This window comes from Aplysia californica, unplaced genomic scaffold (assembly GCF_000002075.1).
Source record: "Aplysia californica isolate F4 #8 unplaced genomic scaffold, AplCal3.0 scaffold00066, whole genome shotgun sequence".
Taxonomy (NCBI): domain Eukaryota; kingdom Metazoa; phylum Mollusca; class Gastropoda; order Aplysiida; family Aplysiidae; genus Aplysia; species Aplysia californica.
The window spans coordinates 1,089,601-1,104,334 of record NW_004797336.1 but is presented as its reverse complement, the minus strand read 5'-3'; the positions used below and the strand labels follow the sequence as shown (position 1 = coordinate 1,104,334).

At 39.7% G+C, this 14,734-nt stretch overlaps 1 protein-coding gene across 1 annotated transcript in view; it reads right to left on the bottom strand.

The window, feature by feature from the left end:
* LOC101852537 (titin) overlaps window positions 1-14,734 on the bottom strand; it is a 60,727-nt gene that overhangs the window by 28,978 nt on the left and 17,015 nt on the right. The window contains exons 2-8 of the mRNA XM_035968534.1: window positions 10,971-11,059; window positions 10,357-10,463; window positions 9,584-9,767; window positions 8,536-8,660; window positions 4,261-4,527; window positions 2,470-2,640; window positions 637-798 (exon numbers count right to left, since the gene is read on the bottom strand). Coding sequence (XP_035824427.1) covers window positions 637-798; window positions 2,470-2,640; window positions 4,261-4,527; window positions 8,536-8,660; window positions 9,584-9,767; window positions 10,357-10,463; window positions 10,971-11,059 — 1,105 coding nt within the window. The remainder of the gene's footprint in view (window positions 1-636; window positions 799-2,469; window positions 2,641-4,260; window positions 4,528-8,535; window positions 8,661-9,583; window positions 9,768-10,356; window positions 10,464-10,970; window positions 11,060-14,734) is intronic.

The window sequence follows — 14,734 nt, the reverse complement described above, 5'->3', positions numbered from 1 at the left end:
GTAAAAAAGTTTCTTACTGACAGTAATTTTCTGTCTCAGCTCACAAGTAAATTTACTTGATCAACGAGCAGATTTTCCAGGGGCGGCAACAATCCGAAGATAGACAGACGAAATGAGTGAATGATAGAAAGGAGGAAATTGGCACAAAAAGTTCGCCAGATTTTGGTCAATCCACAGGTAAAAATGTACTGCTGACCAACCCGCAATGAATGCATGGGGCCTAGCGGAATACAATGTAATAGCCGATTGCAGGAAATGCGCAATCTGGCAGGTTTCTATACCATTAACTTATTGCCGAGAAAATTACCATAAATATCCGTAACTTATACAGTACTAAAACTAGATGATACGAAGGTGAGTACGAATCTTTTGCTACGGAATTTTGGTAGTCCTACGCTGTCGCAGCTTTTTACGGAGGGAGTTGATAATGATGGAGGAACAAGTACAGAAATGGCAGAAAGTACGGATTTCCGTAAAAATACGGAAGAGTGGAAGCATTGTACTGTCCAATGCCATGTAGTGATAAGCGCAGATTTGCTCTCCCCCAGGAATAAAAACTTGGCAACTATGTGTACACAGTACCCTGACACAAGGCCATATAACAAAGGAAACTTTTTTTTTCTTGTTGTCACTCACTGTTTCTGCTCTGCTTGTTCTGGTGTTGGGGTATCTTTGGAAACACTGCGAGACTTGGCCCCTCTCCCTCGGCTGTGAGATCTTGAACGTCGTCCACCACGATAGTAGTTTGTCCTCCTTTTCTTTGTACTCTTGTCTTCAGTCAGCAACTCAACTGGTTCACTACGTCAGCCAAGGGCACAAGACACACACAAAAAAAGGAAAAAATACAGTCTAGCACTTACACAGCAAACAGATTTTCAGGTCACACATTCTTTTGTATGTATATATATTCTTTGTATTTAAAAAACATAGCGAAATTCATGCAAAATGAAAAGATTTTTGCTTCCTCTCAATGTTGTAATGTGCAAGCTAGATTGTGCACAATCAAAACCCAAAGGGCTGAAAACTACCAAAAAATTGATGTATAGTTATTATCCACCCCCACCTGTAACAATTATATCCATATTCCTTTCCTCTCCCCCCTCTTCAAATACAAAGCTAAAGTAGCAGTGAAGGCACTAAATGCCACTGACCAGAAGTGTTGATATAACATCTTACTACACCTGGAAAACAAAGAAAATCAAATTCTGTCACCTAGAAAGTAAAGGAAGGCTTTTCCTACAAAACTACATAAAAAGTCACAATCTACAAAGCCATGATTTATAGTGACATAAACATTTCTTGAAATGACTCGACTTTCTTTTTCTTCTTCCTTCTTCCTCGTTCTCGATGACAGCAGCTAGACAGTCAGTCCGATGTCGCACACAAACTGCGCAGTTCGCTTCAACTCTGAGAGACTGCCATACAGCTTTCTCTCAAAGGGAGCCACATTCTGCTATGTCTGTGTACGGGGGGTGACGTAGCGCGGGCAGTGTTGAAGGATATGGTTGGCATCCTCTCGGTCGTGTCCACATTCACAGATCGCTGACTCTCCCACTTTTAATTTGGTGTGCATATGGTGTTTGAGTCTGTTGTGGCCACAACGGAGTCTAAAGATTGTGACCTGGTCTGCTCTATTTAGTATGTAATAGGGGTCATGTCTGTTGAGTCTAGGGAGGGATCTTTTCCATCTGTTTCTTAAGGCAGATTTTATTAGTGTTTTTGACTCTGAGAGATCCTTGCCATCTTCAATCTGGGTCATTTTGGTTCCTTCTTCGGCCAAGTCGTCTGCTTTTTCATTTCCATGAATGCCACAGTGACCTGGTATCCACTGCAGAGTTGTGTTGGCTTGGGAGTTTAGATCACATAGGAGTGAAAGGAGTTGTCGTACTTGAGCTGTTTGTGGCTTTTGGAGAGCTTGCAGGACACATTTGGCATCTGTGAGGAAGACGGTGTTGGCTTTAGATTTTTGGTGATTCAAGAGAATGGTGGCTGCTGTTTTGAGTGCTGATGTTTCTGCTTTGTAATTGGAAGATAGAGATCCTCTGGGGATGGAATGGCTTTCTGTTGACCCATCTATCCACTCTATGTAGATACCTCCACCGCCGTTTCTGACTGCATCAGTTGCTGATCCATCTGTGTAAACTCGATTCCACCAGTTGCTCGGGAAGTTTCTGTCCAGGTAGTCGAGTGTCAGTGACTTGAGTATTGGAGGAGGGACTTCAGATTTGGTGCCAAGCTTTTCTAGGTTCTCTCGAATTTGAGGGGGGTGATTAGTCTGAAGGGGGTGGACTTGACACGGGTCTAATGGGGTTGGAGATTCTTCAAGAGAGACTTCGAGTCCAGAGCTGGAGTGTCTGGCCGTATGGAGGAAGCTTGTTCTTTTTAAGCGTTTGCTCTGGCTTTTTGTAGATCTATCAATGACTCGACAAAAACACATCTGTACATAATCAGAATAAATTGTCCCTTTACCTCATTGTGGTATCAGCTTCGACCTCTGGAGTTTCCTTTGCAGCAGGTTTTTTGGAAGACGCTTTCCTTTTCTTTGATGATGTCTTCTTTCTCCCCTTGAGTTCACATTCAAAATCTGCATCATCAGCATCATCATCCATCTCATCATCACTGCCATCATACATTATGGCTCTGCAGAAGAAAAGGTTTTTTTTATATTAGAGGGTTTTGCGGCGCTCGCACCTGCATAAGGTCATATGAGCGCCAAGGGGTGGGTGTCAACAGAGAAGTCCTTACAGGGAATAAGACTTACTCTGCTCACCTCTCCAGCTTCAACAGCACAAAGTCTGCTTCGAATATCAAGGCATCCCGGAAATAGCAGTTCACAAGAGTGTGACAAACATTCAAAAGAAGTGGAGGAAAATTACAATAGTAAGGATAAGGAAAGAAAAAGCAGCAGTTCCCTGTTGCAGATCAGGCACAGTTATGAGCGTGACATGATGAATCAGCCAATTTACAATTCTACTGTGCTTGAACGAGAAATGTCCCCCCTTTAGGAATGGCCTAAACACACTACAGTCAGTGGCACTGCCCCCGGGGGTGCATGCCACGGGGGGTGCAGAAGAAAAAGACAACAGCTCATTTCAAATATAGATGAAGCAATCCATATTTGGTATCAGAGTATTGCTTTGTCCTGCATTCCGGTTTCCAAACTCTTCTAGTGCCAATGTCTGGAAAATACAGGCATACAAGTAAGCAAAAATAGATGTAAGTTTTTGTTACTGGAAATGTCTTCAGTGAATATTTTGAAAAGCATTCCGGAGGCAAAATCACTTTAAAGATGATAATAATGTATTACCAAAAGGAATTTTTTTTTTCTAAACAAAAAACATAACAAACTACTGTCCTAACATGCATAAAGTTATCCAAAGATCGTACATAAACAAGATTGTTCACTCAGTCAAAATAGTGTCCGCGGAAGTCCGCGCAATGCTTCAGATGGCGCTGCAATCTTCGTTTTGAAGCTCTCTTTCGTTTCTCCAGAAGAATAGGACCCCCCTCCCCTGGCAATGCCACTGACTGAAGTGTCTTTAGGACATTCCCAAAGGGGGGATATTAACATGTTCGTATGTACAGTAGCATTGTAAATGCACTGACTTATCAATCCAGGGTGCCTTGATAGTCGAAGCAGACTTTGTGCTGTTGAGGCTAGAAAGGTGAGCAGAGAAAGCCTGACTCCTCATTTGGACTTCTCTGTTGACATCCACCCCTGCACGTTCATATGACTTTATGCAGTTGCAAGCGCCATAAAAACCTTACTAAAACTAAGAAGAATAGGAATAGCACAGTTTGTTAGTTTCACTTTTTTTTCCCCACACAAGTAGGGTAACTCTGTTCACAAAGTCGGGAGCTCTTTCAAAGAGGGCCCCACCAAATTATGAGGACACTTTTTTAATTAGCTCAAAGGGAGGAGTGAACTATCTTGCTATACATGATCTTGGGAGTTATCTCAGTAAAACACACCTGAGTAGTTAGTTAGAACAAGGCTCAGTTCTCTGAGAAAGACAGTTAATGAAACTTTCCAAAAACAAGAGTGTCAAGGTTTTGTCATTGCCATCTTTTGAACTACTATAATTTGATAGGTATAGTTTTGAATTTCCTTCGATCAGTTTTGTATTGATGACACAAAGAAAAGATCAGGTAAGGACTTTATGTGTTGTGTTGTGTGTGTGTGTGTGTGAGCGTGCATGTCTTCCCCCCCCCCTCCCAACAATACAAAACTAGATACAAAATTAAAGGTAATAAACTCACTGCAATTCTTCATCTGCATCGTCCTCTTCCTCCTCCCCCTCCTCCTTTTCCATATCAGCAGTGACATCATCATTCGCTTCCGGCTGGTTGGCAACATCCTCTATCAGATCTCCATCCTCTTCCTCTGCATCCCCTTCATCAACCATTTGGGGTTTAGCGCTGAGACTGGGGTTCCTCCGCACAGTGCCAGTCTTCTCTTCTCCATTCTCCAGGTCTTTGTCTTTTTCCTCTTCTTGTCCTTTTTTTGGAGGCCTTCCTCTCTTTTTCCTGAAAAAGATCAAACTCTCAAACCCATGCCTTCATTGTCTTCTTCCCCGGCCACCATATTTGTATATATATATATATATATACACACACACATATATATATATATACATACACACAATATATATACACACAATATATATATATACACAATATATATATATATATATATATATATATATACTCATCACAAAGCGAATAAGCAAAAAGCAAAGAGGAAAATCAATACTACTGTAAATTTCTCACTTGACAATCATCGTAGGAACTTATGTCCACTAAAACAACTTGTCTTGAATTTCTTATTTTTAAATTTAAAAATTTATTGGATGTCGATTAAACAGGACAGACAATTATTTTATTAATTTTAATGTTTAACTCACACACACATAATTGTTGACAACAGCAAAGCTGACTGCCTCAAAACAGAGCAAAGAATATATCAAATTGAAACAAGGAAGAGTGTTTGGAAAGCAAGGTGAAAAGGTACAAACCTTGAGATTGATCAATATTTTAAAAATCTTAAAGGAACTTTACACACACCACCTTGTGTGTGTGTGTGTGTGTGTGTGTGTGTGTGTGTGTGTGTGTGTGCGTGCGTGCGTGCGTGCGTGCGTGCGCGTGTGTTTATAATTATCAGTGCTTCCACAAGCTGAAGCTGAGAAGTACGGAAAATTCTTCCAGGGTTCCCAGCAGGGCCCAGGGAGAGCGTCCTGGTGGGGGTTCAGTGCTTTTAGAGGGTTGAAAATGGCATTTGAGAGCATGTTTGAAGAGCTAGATTGCCAACAAACCAAAACATTTATTTTTTCACCAACATTTCGTCTTGTTTGAATTCTTCATCAATATCTACAGAATATATTTCCATTGATGGCAATGTTTAAAAGCAGGTCCCCCTTCCATTGCTACTGTAATTAAATTAATTTGTCATCGCACCATTGATAGAAGGCAAACCTGAGAATAATGAATAAATATGTACCTTCACAATATAGTTACCCGGCATATACCCTAATTTTCCTTAAATTTCATGTCTGAATGTCACATGTCACAACCTTGGAACACCACTTTGAATTATACTTGATTTTAGTCGTTTTAGGCTGGTTTTAGCATAAATTTCTTTCATCGCTGCCCTTATCGTGTTCTCGTGTCTAATCTTCATATTGATCATTTCTCTAGATCTACACAAATTTGTTTTAAAAAGTTTCTTTCTGACAGTAATTTTCTGTCTAAGATCACAAGTCAATTTGCTTGATTAATGCGCAGATTTTCCAGCCACGGCAACAATCCGAAGATAGACAGACGGAATGAGTGAATGATAGAAAGGTGGAAATTGGCAGAAAAAGTTCGCCAGATTTTGATCAATGTACAGGTGAAAATGTACTGCTGACCAACCCGCAATGAATGCATGGGGCATAGTGGAATAATGGCCGATTGCAGGAAATACGCAATCTGGCAGGTTTCTATTACATTTACTTATTGCCAAGAGAATTACCGTAAATATCTGTAACTTATACTAGTGCTAGACGATATGAAGGCGAGTACGGATCTTTTGCTACGGAATTTCGGTAGTCCAGGGCTTGAAATAGACCGCGGCACCGCTGCAATTTGCCTTGGTGCCATTGCAATTTGCTGTAATGCCCTGAAAATCAAAGGGTTAACCGCGGCAATTTTTGCCGTGCCCTTGTTTTTTGTTGTTTTTTAATGTACCATCATGAAAATAAATCAATATTTGTCCTGTGCTGTCACTTTTGGAAAAAAAAGAAAGAAAAGAAAGTTAAAACAAGCGTCTTGTCGGGTTCGCCGCCGTGGCAGGTCAGTGAACCTTAGTCACAAGATACCGCATCGTGTGAGCACCGGTTGTTGGGGTCATCAAAGTTCATTCAAAGTCTGAACGCCGCGAAGTATGGGACTCCGGAATGGGGGGGGGAGGGGGGGGGGGCATTATTGATTATTTATAATTTTTAAGATATACTCGAGGAAGAGAGAGAGAGAGAGAGAGGGGGGGGGGGTATGAAGATATCCCGTTAGACTTGTCTGAAATCTCATCAAAGCTTCAGTCAGACACTGCTCAGCTTGACCATTGTGTCCATTTTGTCATGGCAAGTGCAAACACACTCACATTAACCAAACCTCAGCAGTATCTGAAAAAAGATCTGGATGAAAAAGAAGACTGCAGATGTGAGAGAAAGTGCAAGTGTGATGATTACAAACATGAAAGATGTATTGGATAAGCTGGAGCTGTGCTTGGAAGAAAGATTTTCTGGCACATCAGAAGATATAGTTTTGAAGAGTGCAGGGATATTTGACAGGACAAATGTGCCTGAAACTGACAAAATTTAAATGGGTGAGTTGAAAGAATATGGTGAGACACAGATGGATGACTTGATAGCTCATTATGAGACTGTGCTTCAACACTGAGGATGCTAAACACTGAAAATAAAGAAAGAGTGGCTCATGTTTCTCTCCGAAAGTCAGGGCTTAAAATTACTTCTGAGTGAGAACAAGACAAGTTCAGTCTTGAAAAAAGCAAGGAAATTTCCCAAATCTGTCTCATTTGGCTCATATAATCCCTGTTTTCTTTGAAGAGGCACATCCTTGGTGACTGAAGGCATTTGCTTTCCAGACATATGCCTGAAAAGATCATGCTTATATGTCCCAATGGTCCTGAGATCAAAGAATTCAACCCAGAACCCTGCATTGCCAAGTGGCAAGAGATGTGTCTCACAAATAGACGTCCTGATAATACAGCACTATTCCCTGAAATCATCTTCTCTGGTGATACTTTTTAAAATCACTTGTGTTTTCCCAAAAGGGACAAACAGTAAGCCAGTCTTTTTCTATATTGTGTGTGCCAACATATTTTCAAAATTCTGATCATCTAGTGATTTACTTAGTTTTCATTCATGATTTTACCAATTTTCCGATAACTCTATACTTTTGTTGAGAGCAAGAATAAATTGTATTGTTATTTATATAAACGTTGTGATGCACGATCCAGTATTACCAACTTTAATCAACAAAATGATCACCTATAATTTTTGCCTTGGTGCCCTAGAAAATTGCCTCGGTGCCCTCTGATTTTTAGGCCCCACCGATTCAATTTTTGACTGCCCTCCTGAACACCTAATTCAAGCCCTGGTAGTCCTACGCTGTCGCAGCTTTTTACAGAGGGAGTTGATAATGATGGAGGAACAAGTACGGAACAGGAAGAAAGTACTGATTTCCGTAAAAATACGGAAGAGTGGAAGCACTGAATTATGTATGTTTGCCATTGCATGCTGGAATTATTGGCCACAGCCGGCAAACTTTTACCCATGATCTGGTATCAATTTTTTTTTAATGTAATTTATTTGTGGCACCATAAACAAATGCATCTTATTGTAACAACACAACAAACATAGTAGTTACAGGCAAAAAATTGTCAAAGATTCAAGTTCCAAGTTGTTGTTTGCTTTCTGAAATTCACTCTGATTTAGTGCCCATATGTGGCAATGATGTGACAAATATAAAAACAGGTATCCCATTGGTGTAAATTGTTCAGAGAAGGGCATTCAAACAAACCGCGCTAGGACAGCTACAAACTTCAATATTACAAAACAACACGAAGCAGATTGATGCGTTTATCCTTGACAATAGGCGTATCAAAGTGCATAACATTGCCTTTAATTTAAGCCCCCACGAACTGCAATTCAAAATATGATTACCTAGCTAGCATTTTTGCAAAATATTGGCAAACATTTTGACTGAGACAAAGACAATCCACGATGTGAAAACTTAGTTGCAAAATCCTGACAAGGAATTCTTCAAGAGGGGCTTTACGTTCTTTCGTATCTCTCTGAAAGTGCATCAATTTTGAAGGAGACTACATAGAAAAGTAGCTCTACAATGCAAGCATCTCATGTGAAAGTTTTAATTTCCATCAAAATAAAATTGTTTAAATCTGGCATTTTCACCTTACAATCCAAACAATCCTTGTATTACATACCACTCATTTACATAACCACCACATTAACTCACTCTGGTTTCACTTCATCCTCCTGCTGTGCCTCCCTGTACAGTCGGGTGCCATGAAAATACCAGTATTTGGAGCCTTTGGCATCCGTCCCAAGAGGTTCCACTCGCAGGCTTTCTCCACTGAGTCCCTGAACAAGGAAAAGACGTCTCAGTTGTTTAATGTTGTTACTTAGGAATCAACATGTCTTGATATGCATCATTTATTACATGCTACTGTTCCTAGAAATGTCTCCATGACAAAAAATAAAAGCACTTCTATGAACTATCATGATAATTTCAATAAAAGTTCGAAAGGACAAATTATTTGCTAATTACACTACTGTCTTCGGACCTCAGACGAACCCAATACAACACTCATCACTTAGAGTCATTATATGGATATTCTGTCCTGGGCACTCTGGAATGAAGGGCAATGAGGAGTTTGATAGGCTGGCAAGCAGTGCCGTGGTTGATGGTGAGGTGAAATTTGACAAAGGAGAAGTGTTGAAGACCCTGGAGGAAAAGTTGCGGGATGAGGAAAACAGGGGGGACAGCAGAACACCACGCAATCATTAGGAAGCGTGAAATGGGGATAGAAAGGGGAAAAGGAAGAAAGGAACGATTATCTGGAAAGGAAAGACGCAATAGACAGCCACCGGAACAATCAGTATGGATACCTTGTGGGCTTTGGTGCTGGGGAGAACTGAGCACTTATGGACCTGTCCAGTGTGCAAAGACATTGTTGCCCAGGACAGGTAATACAGGTGATACAGATAATTTCAATAAAAACTTGATAGCACTGAACAGAATTTGATTACCATTTCTTCCCAAACGTTTTCCATATCAAAGGATCATTTTCTATAGCTGAAGCTTTTTGCTTATGGTTCTAGGAATCCTTTTTTGTCTTTTCTGGAATCACAAATTAATGCTGCATCTTCCCTTCAACTGGTATTTCCTGGTCCAAGTTGACCAAATCAGCAGTATTTGAAATTATCTAAGTCTAAGAACATAAAATGCAGTCCTTCACAGCAACTACAGTCTACCACCGCAAAAGCTCAGCCAATTAATGTACCTTAAGCACTTCTGCAACGTCATCTGCATCCAATCTGAAGTCACAAAGAGCATGAAGGACTTCTACTCTTTCTCTGACAGACAACTCCAAGAATGCCTTGTCTGCAACTGGATTTGAGCGGCCCAACTCAAACTGCCACCTTTGCTTGAAGATGTCTTTCAGGAACAGGTCATAGTTGAAGTACCTATGCAGAAATAAGAATGGGAGAAACTTTCACAAAAGTTGCTAAACAAATACATAATTAATACATTAAGTAATTCTGCATTTACAAGAAACTGCTATAGCATCTAGTAATTGAGAAAAAAAGCTAATGCTTTGAAAGGCACATTTTAGTCACTGTCACAGCTGGACCCCACACATTAGCTCTTTCAATCCACTTCATATTGTTCTCAAAACTTCTAAACCCAATTATGACCATAATAAGGGTTTTCATCCATTTTCTTTTTCTTTGGGCAAGTCCTACCGCAACAGAGATAAAAAAATATTCCCACTGTTGCAATTATTAACTTCAGTAATTGCTGGTTTTACATTCAGATTGTGCTTAAAAACAGAAAGTAAGAAAGAATTAGGCCTCTCAAGATTCCACTTTCATAGTTTCATAGAATAACTTTTTTGTAAATAAATTACAATTTCATCTAAAATCACGAATTTGGAAATAATTTTCAATTAAAAATGCAAACATCCGCGAATCAAACATAAATTACAAGCTAAGCATACCATAGCCATAATAAACTAGAGGACGTCCTGCCACTCTGATCCTACAAAATACTCACTTGATATCATCACGGGCGTAACAGCCATTCAGCAGTTGACAGATGATGTCAAGAACGAGAGTGCTGCCCCCAAGGGATGGTGATGTCAAAACAGCTTCCTCTAAATCCTGACAACAAAGAGGTAGTCATATAAAATTCTGATAAACAAAAGTTGTATCTTGAGAAAAAAAAACACTTCCAAAATCATGAGGTAACCTGTCCCAATAAATGTGATTTTGCTGCAATCTCATCAAGTGCATGTGAAGGAATAATCAATGCTGCATGCTCCTTTGGTATTTAGACACATATTGAAGCTTCAAAGATAAGGATTTTGAAGAAAATACCTTTTTGCTCAGTTGAAGAAAAGATCTAAACTTGCTTAAAAAGATTCTGAAATTATGATGAAAGACATCACAATCTTTGTTGTAACATAAACAGTTCATAATGCAGAAAGAAATTTCTTTCACTCTCGAATTATAAATCTGGACTGAACCAAGTGAAAAAAATTAACAGCTTTCAAGATTTCCTTAATAAAGAAAAATTGCTAATTAAAATCACAAAGCTAGTCTAGCATGAATACCTTTTTCATTAAATACTTAAAAGCAAGTCATAGTAAAAATATTGTCTTCACTAACCTCAATGTCGAAGTCACACAATCCAAACACAGCCTTGAACAGTGAGCAGAAATGTGTGATTGCTGGAATTTCCCACCATGTCTGAATTTCTGAGGAAAATTGAAAAAAAAAAAAATCAAATAAACAACAAGTTATAAAAACAGAAAAAAAAAACCCCAATACAGTGGAGTGCACTTATAACGAGTACTGAAATAACGAGAAGTCTGTTATAAAGACACTATTCTAAAACCCTGTATTTCCCCTTCTTTATATCTTTGTAAATAAAATACTGCTATAGCGCAATCAGACAAACACGCAAGTCGCTTATAGCAGAATATTGCTGCTGCAGTGCGCAGCGCAAAGGCCAATTATATATGTAAAACCTTGTAACTTGAGAAACTTGTTGGTGAACTAGCAAAACAAAGAATGGGAGTGCCCACATGTGTCAACAAAGAAGGCCGGAGCGAATGAGTGGGGAGGGTGTGGCATGCGCAGACAAGCAGAACGCATCGCGAGATAGGCCAGCCTAGTCTAGATTATCTAGGCCTACCATGCCTCTCACTTCTCCGATGCAGGGATGGAGAGGTCACAGTGATTCGATGGATAGAGCGAATGTGTGACATGCGCAAGCAGACGGAACGCAAAACAGGGTGTGGTGTGGTGTGGAGGGGACAACACAGCGGGCGACTTAGCCTACAGCCCTTTCTTTCTAATCGCTAACGTCGAGCTGTCAACATTGCTAGCGCTAGAGAAAGAAACCAGAATTTGATTTTTGATCAAGTATGACCAAGAGGTCAAGTTGAAACAAAATCATCATCAAGGGAGATAACAAAAAGAAATAAACAGAACACCAAACTCATAGACTAGGCCTACTTTATTATTTCCATTGAATTCATTAATGGATCTCTTATAACGAGAATCCTGCTAAAAGGGACATTTCGCACCAGTCCCCTCCCTCTCCTTATAACAGGATTCCACTGTAGCAGGGAAGGTTAGTAGTGTCAAGAATGACATCACCAGTGTCTGCTAAATTTAAAAATGACATTGCACCATTTCATATGGGTGAGTAGCCAGCTACTGTTGAGTTATTGAACGATAATTGAGACTACAGCTTGTTCACTTTCGCCAGTCCACATTTTAAAAAAGTATACTCATATTAGTTTACTGTTTACCTATGCCCACAACGTGGTACTTCTGCAGGCCAGCAATTAACAAAGAAATCTTATTTTAAAATCTCGATCAAGTCGAAAAAAGTTTCTCTATTTGGGCCCTCTGCTGTTTGGCTGCATACACAGGATCACTAAAATAAATCACTGACAGTAATCTAGCCTGAAAATTGCTTTTTGAGACAACTCCACCATCCTGCCCCAACATTTCACTGTTTGCTTGTAAATTTCATCCCACAACTGTCTAGACGTCTTCACATGAGTCTCAAAAAGTACTCACCCTGTCTCTTGAATAGTCTGGCCCCGCGGAAAATTGCATTTTTGAAATAGAAAAATTGCAAAAAATTGCAAGGTAAACCGCCTAAAAATTGCAAAAAAGTGCAACTTTCCCATCCCAGGCGCATTAATACGGGCTTAACATTTTTAGTTTAAAAACATGACAATTTTGAGTACCAGTAGCATAAAAGCAGCTCAGCCTTTTAAAAAATCATGACAAACAATACAAATTAATCAAATGTTATTAACAACATTTGCTAGTTACAACACACGAGTACGTTAACAATAAAGTTATCGACCAAATATAATATGATAACGCGTGACACAAAATAACGGAACCCTCGGTTTTCGAAATAACTTTTAAATGAAGGCATAAAATTTGACCAAATGTAGTACATATCGGGTACTTGGTTCATGCACAAATCTAGAAGTGTAGGAGGTTTAGTCTATAAAAAAACAAAAAAATTGACGAGAGATTTTCGAAACAACCTCTAAATACAAAATAAGCTTATGCTCCAATCAAATCAGATCCTGTTCTATTTTTCTCTTGAAACCTTCGATACACCGGTAAGCTGTATTTAGATCTATTTCAGATATTTTCTGTTTTAAAACCGGCATGGTATTGTTTTAACACTACGTCAAATCATAAAATACAGCAAATTTTTTTCCCCATTTATAAACAATAGAAATACATGTACTTATGTAGATCTAGATCATTTCTATAGTACCCACTCCCGTGTGAACACAGCTTAAGACGTTTTACATAATGGGGTGTTTACTTGCACGGTACGCGGACACCTAGCCTCAGTGTCTACGTACACGGTAACCAGCAACCGGGCACGTAGTCTCATTGTCACGTACACGGTAACCGGGCAGTTAAGAATTCCAAGTTCAGTTTTTGTCATCCGGTGTTGCCTTCAACTCCAGCCCTCCCCTGACTGTACTTTTTTTTTTTTAATCAATAATTCTCCCATTCCGGAGCCCTATACTTCATAGCGCACAGACTTTGAATGAACTTTGGTGACCCCAACCGGTACTCACAATGTGATGCGAGAGCACTGGTTCACTGACCGGTAACGATGGCGAGCCCAACAAGACGCGTGTATAACTTTCTTTTTTAAATTTCAACAAGTGACAGCACAGGACAAATAATAATCGGTTAATTTTCATTCCGGTGGGTTACCGTGTACGTAGATACTGACACTACTAGGTGCCAGGTTTCCATGTATGTAGACATATGCATCATGTACGAACAATATTCACGCGCGCGCACTCACACGCACACACACTCACGTAGACCTCACAGTCACATACGCACACACCTACTTTCTTATCACACGCGCACGCTTACACACATTAGATAAAGGCCTAGCCCAGAGAAGGCTACCTTCTCGGCCTAGCCTATGTCTCAGTTCGTGTTGTACATGATGCATTCCGGCCTGAATTTCCGGTTAAAGCTTTTCGAGTACGCTCAGTAGGCTTGAGCTGGGCCGATACCATGATTTACGTAGGCCTATCGGCTCTGTGCTCGCACCATTTCGTATCTAAAATTCTGTTAAAATTAAAGCGTTGATGTATTTTTGCCTAAAATTGCAAGAAATTGCGAAAATTGCAAAAAAATGCGGGTTTATTGCGGAACTCAGGGGGATTTTTTTTTTTTACCTGAAGGATTTTACTTTTTGCTGGGTGACTAAATGCAAAATAGGTTAATGCCAAGGTCGAGCAGACTTGTTTTCTCGCAGTACCTTTTGAAGGTATTTTCAAATGAAGTATAGTCCGGGAACATTGCCCCAACCACAACTGAAGTTTCTGAATATTCAGACATTTAAAAATCTCCAGCTCTAGAAATTGAATTCGATGCAAAAAATGCTTCTTCCCAGTCCTCGCAGAATGGCAGAATGAAAGGATGACGCCTAAATCTCACAAATAACCAAAAAACATCGATATCGGAAACCGTTAGGAGAAATAGAGTTCAACTTTATTTTCCCGAACATTCTGAGAAATAGTGACTTCGTTTTTATTTTCTCGTCAGGATGGACGATTACAAAGAAGTATGTGGCTATTCTCCAGCGTCGCGCCGGTCAATAGATCGGAAGCTATTCTCTGTCATCACATTGTCGGTCTATTACTAATAAATTATTTGTCGACTCAGATTTGCAAATACCTCTCTCATCTGTTTGTCTTGGAAAAAAATTCCCATAACTTCACCACTTTGTGCCACTTCCATTGATACAGATAGGTTTTCAGACACAAACTGCCTCAATTCCTCCAATTTAGAATTATGATAGGTGCTAGAAGAAACGTGTTCACCACTGGTTAAAAGAAGAAGTCACTTTTCACCGT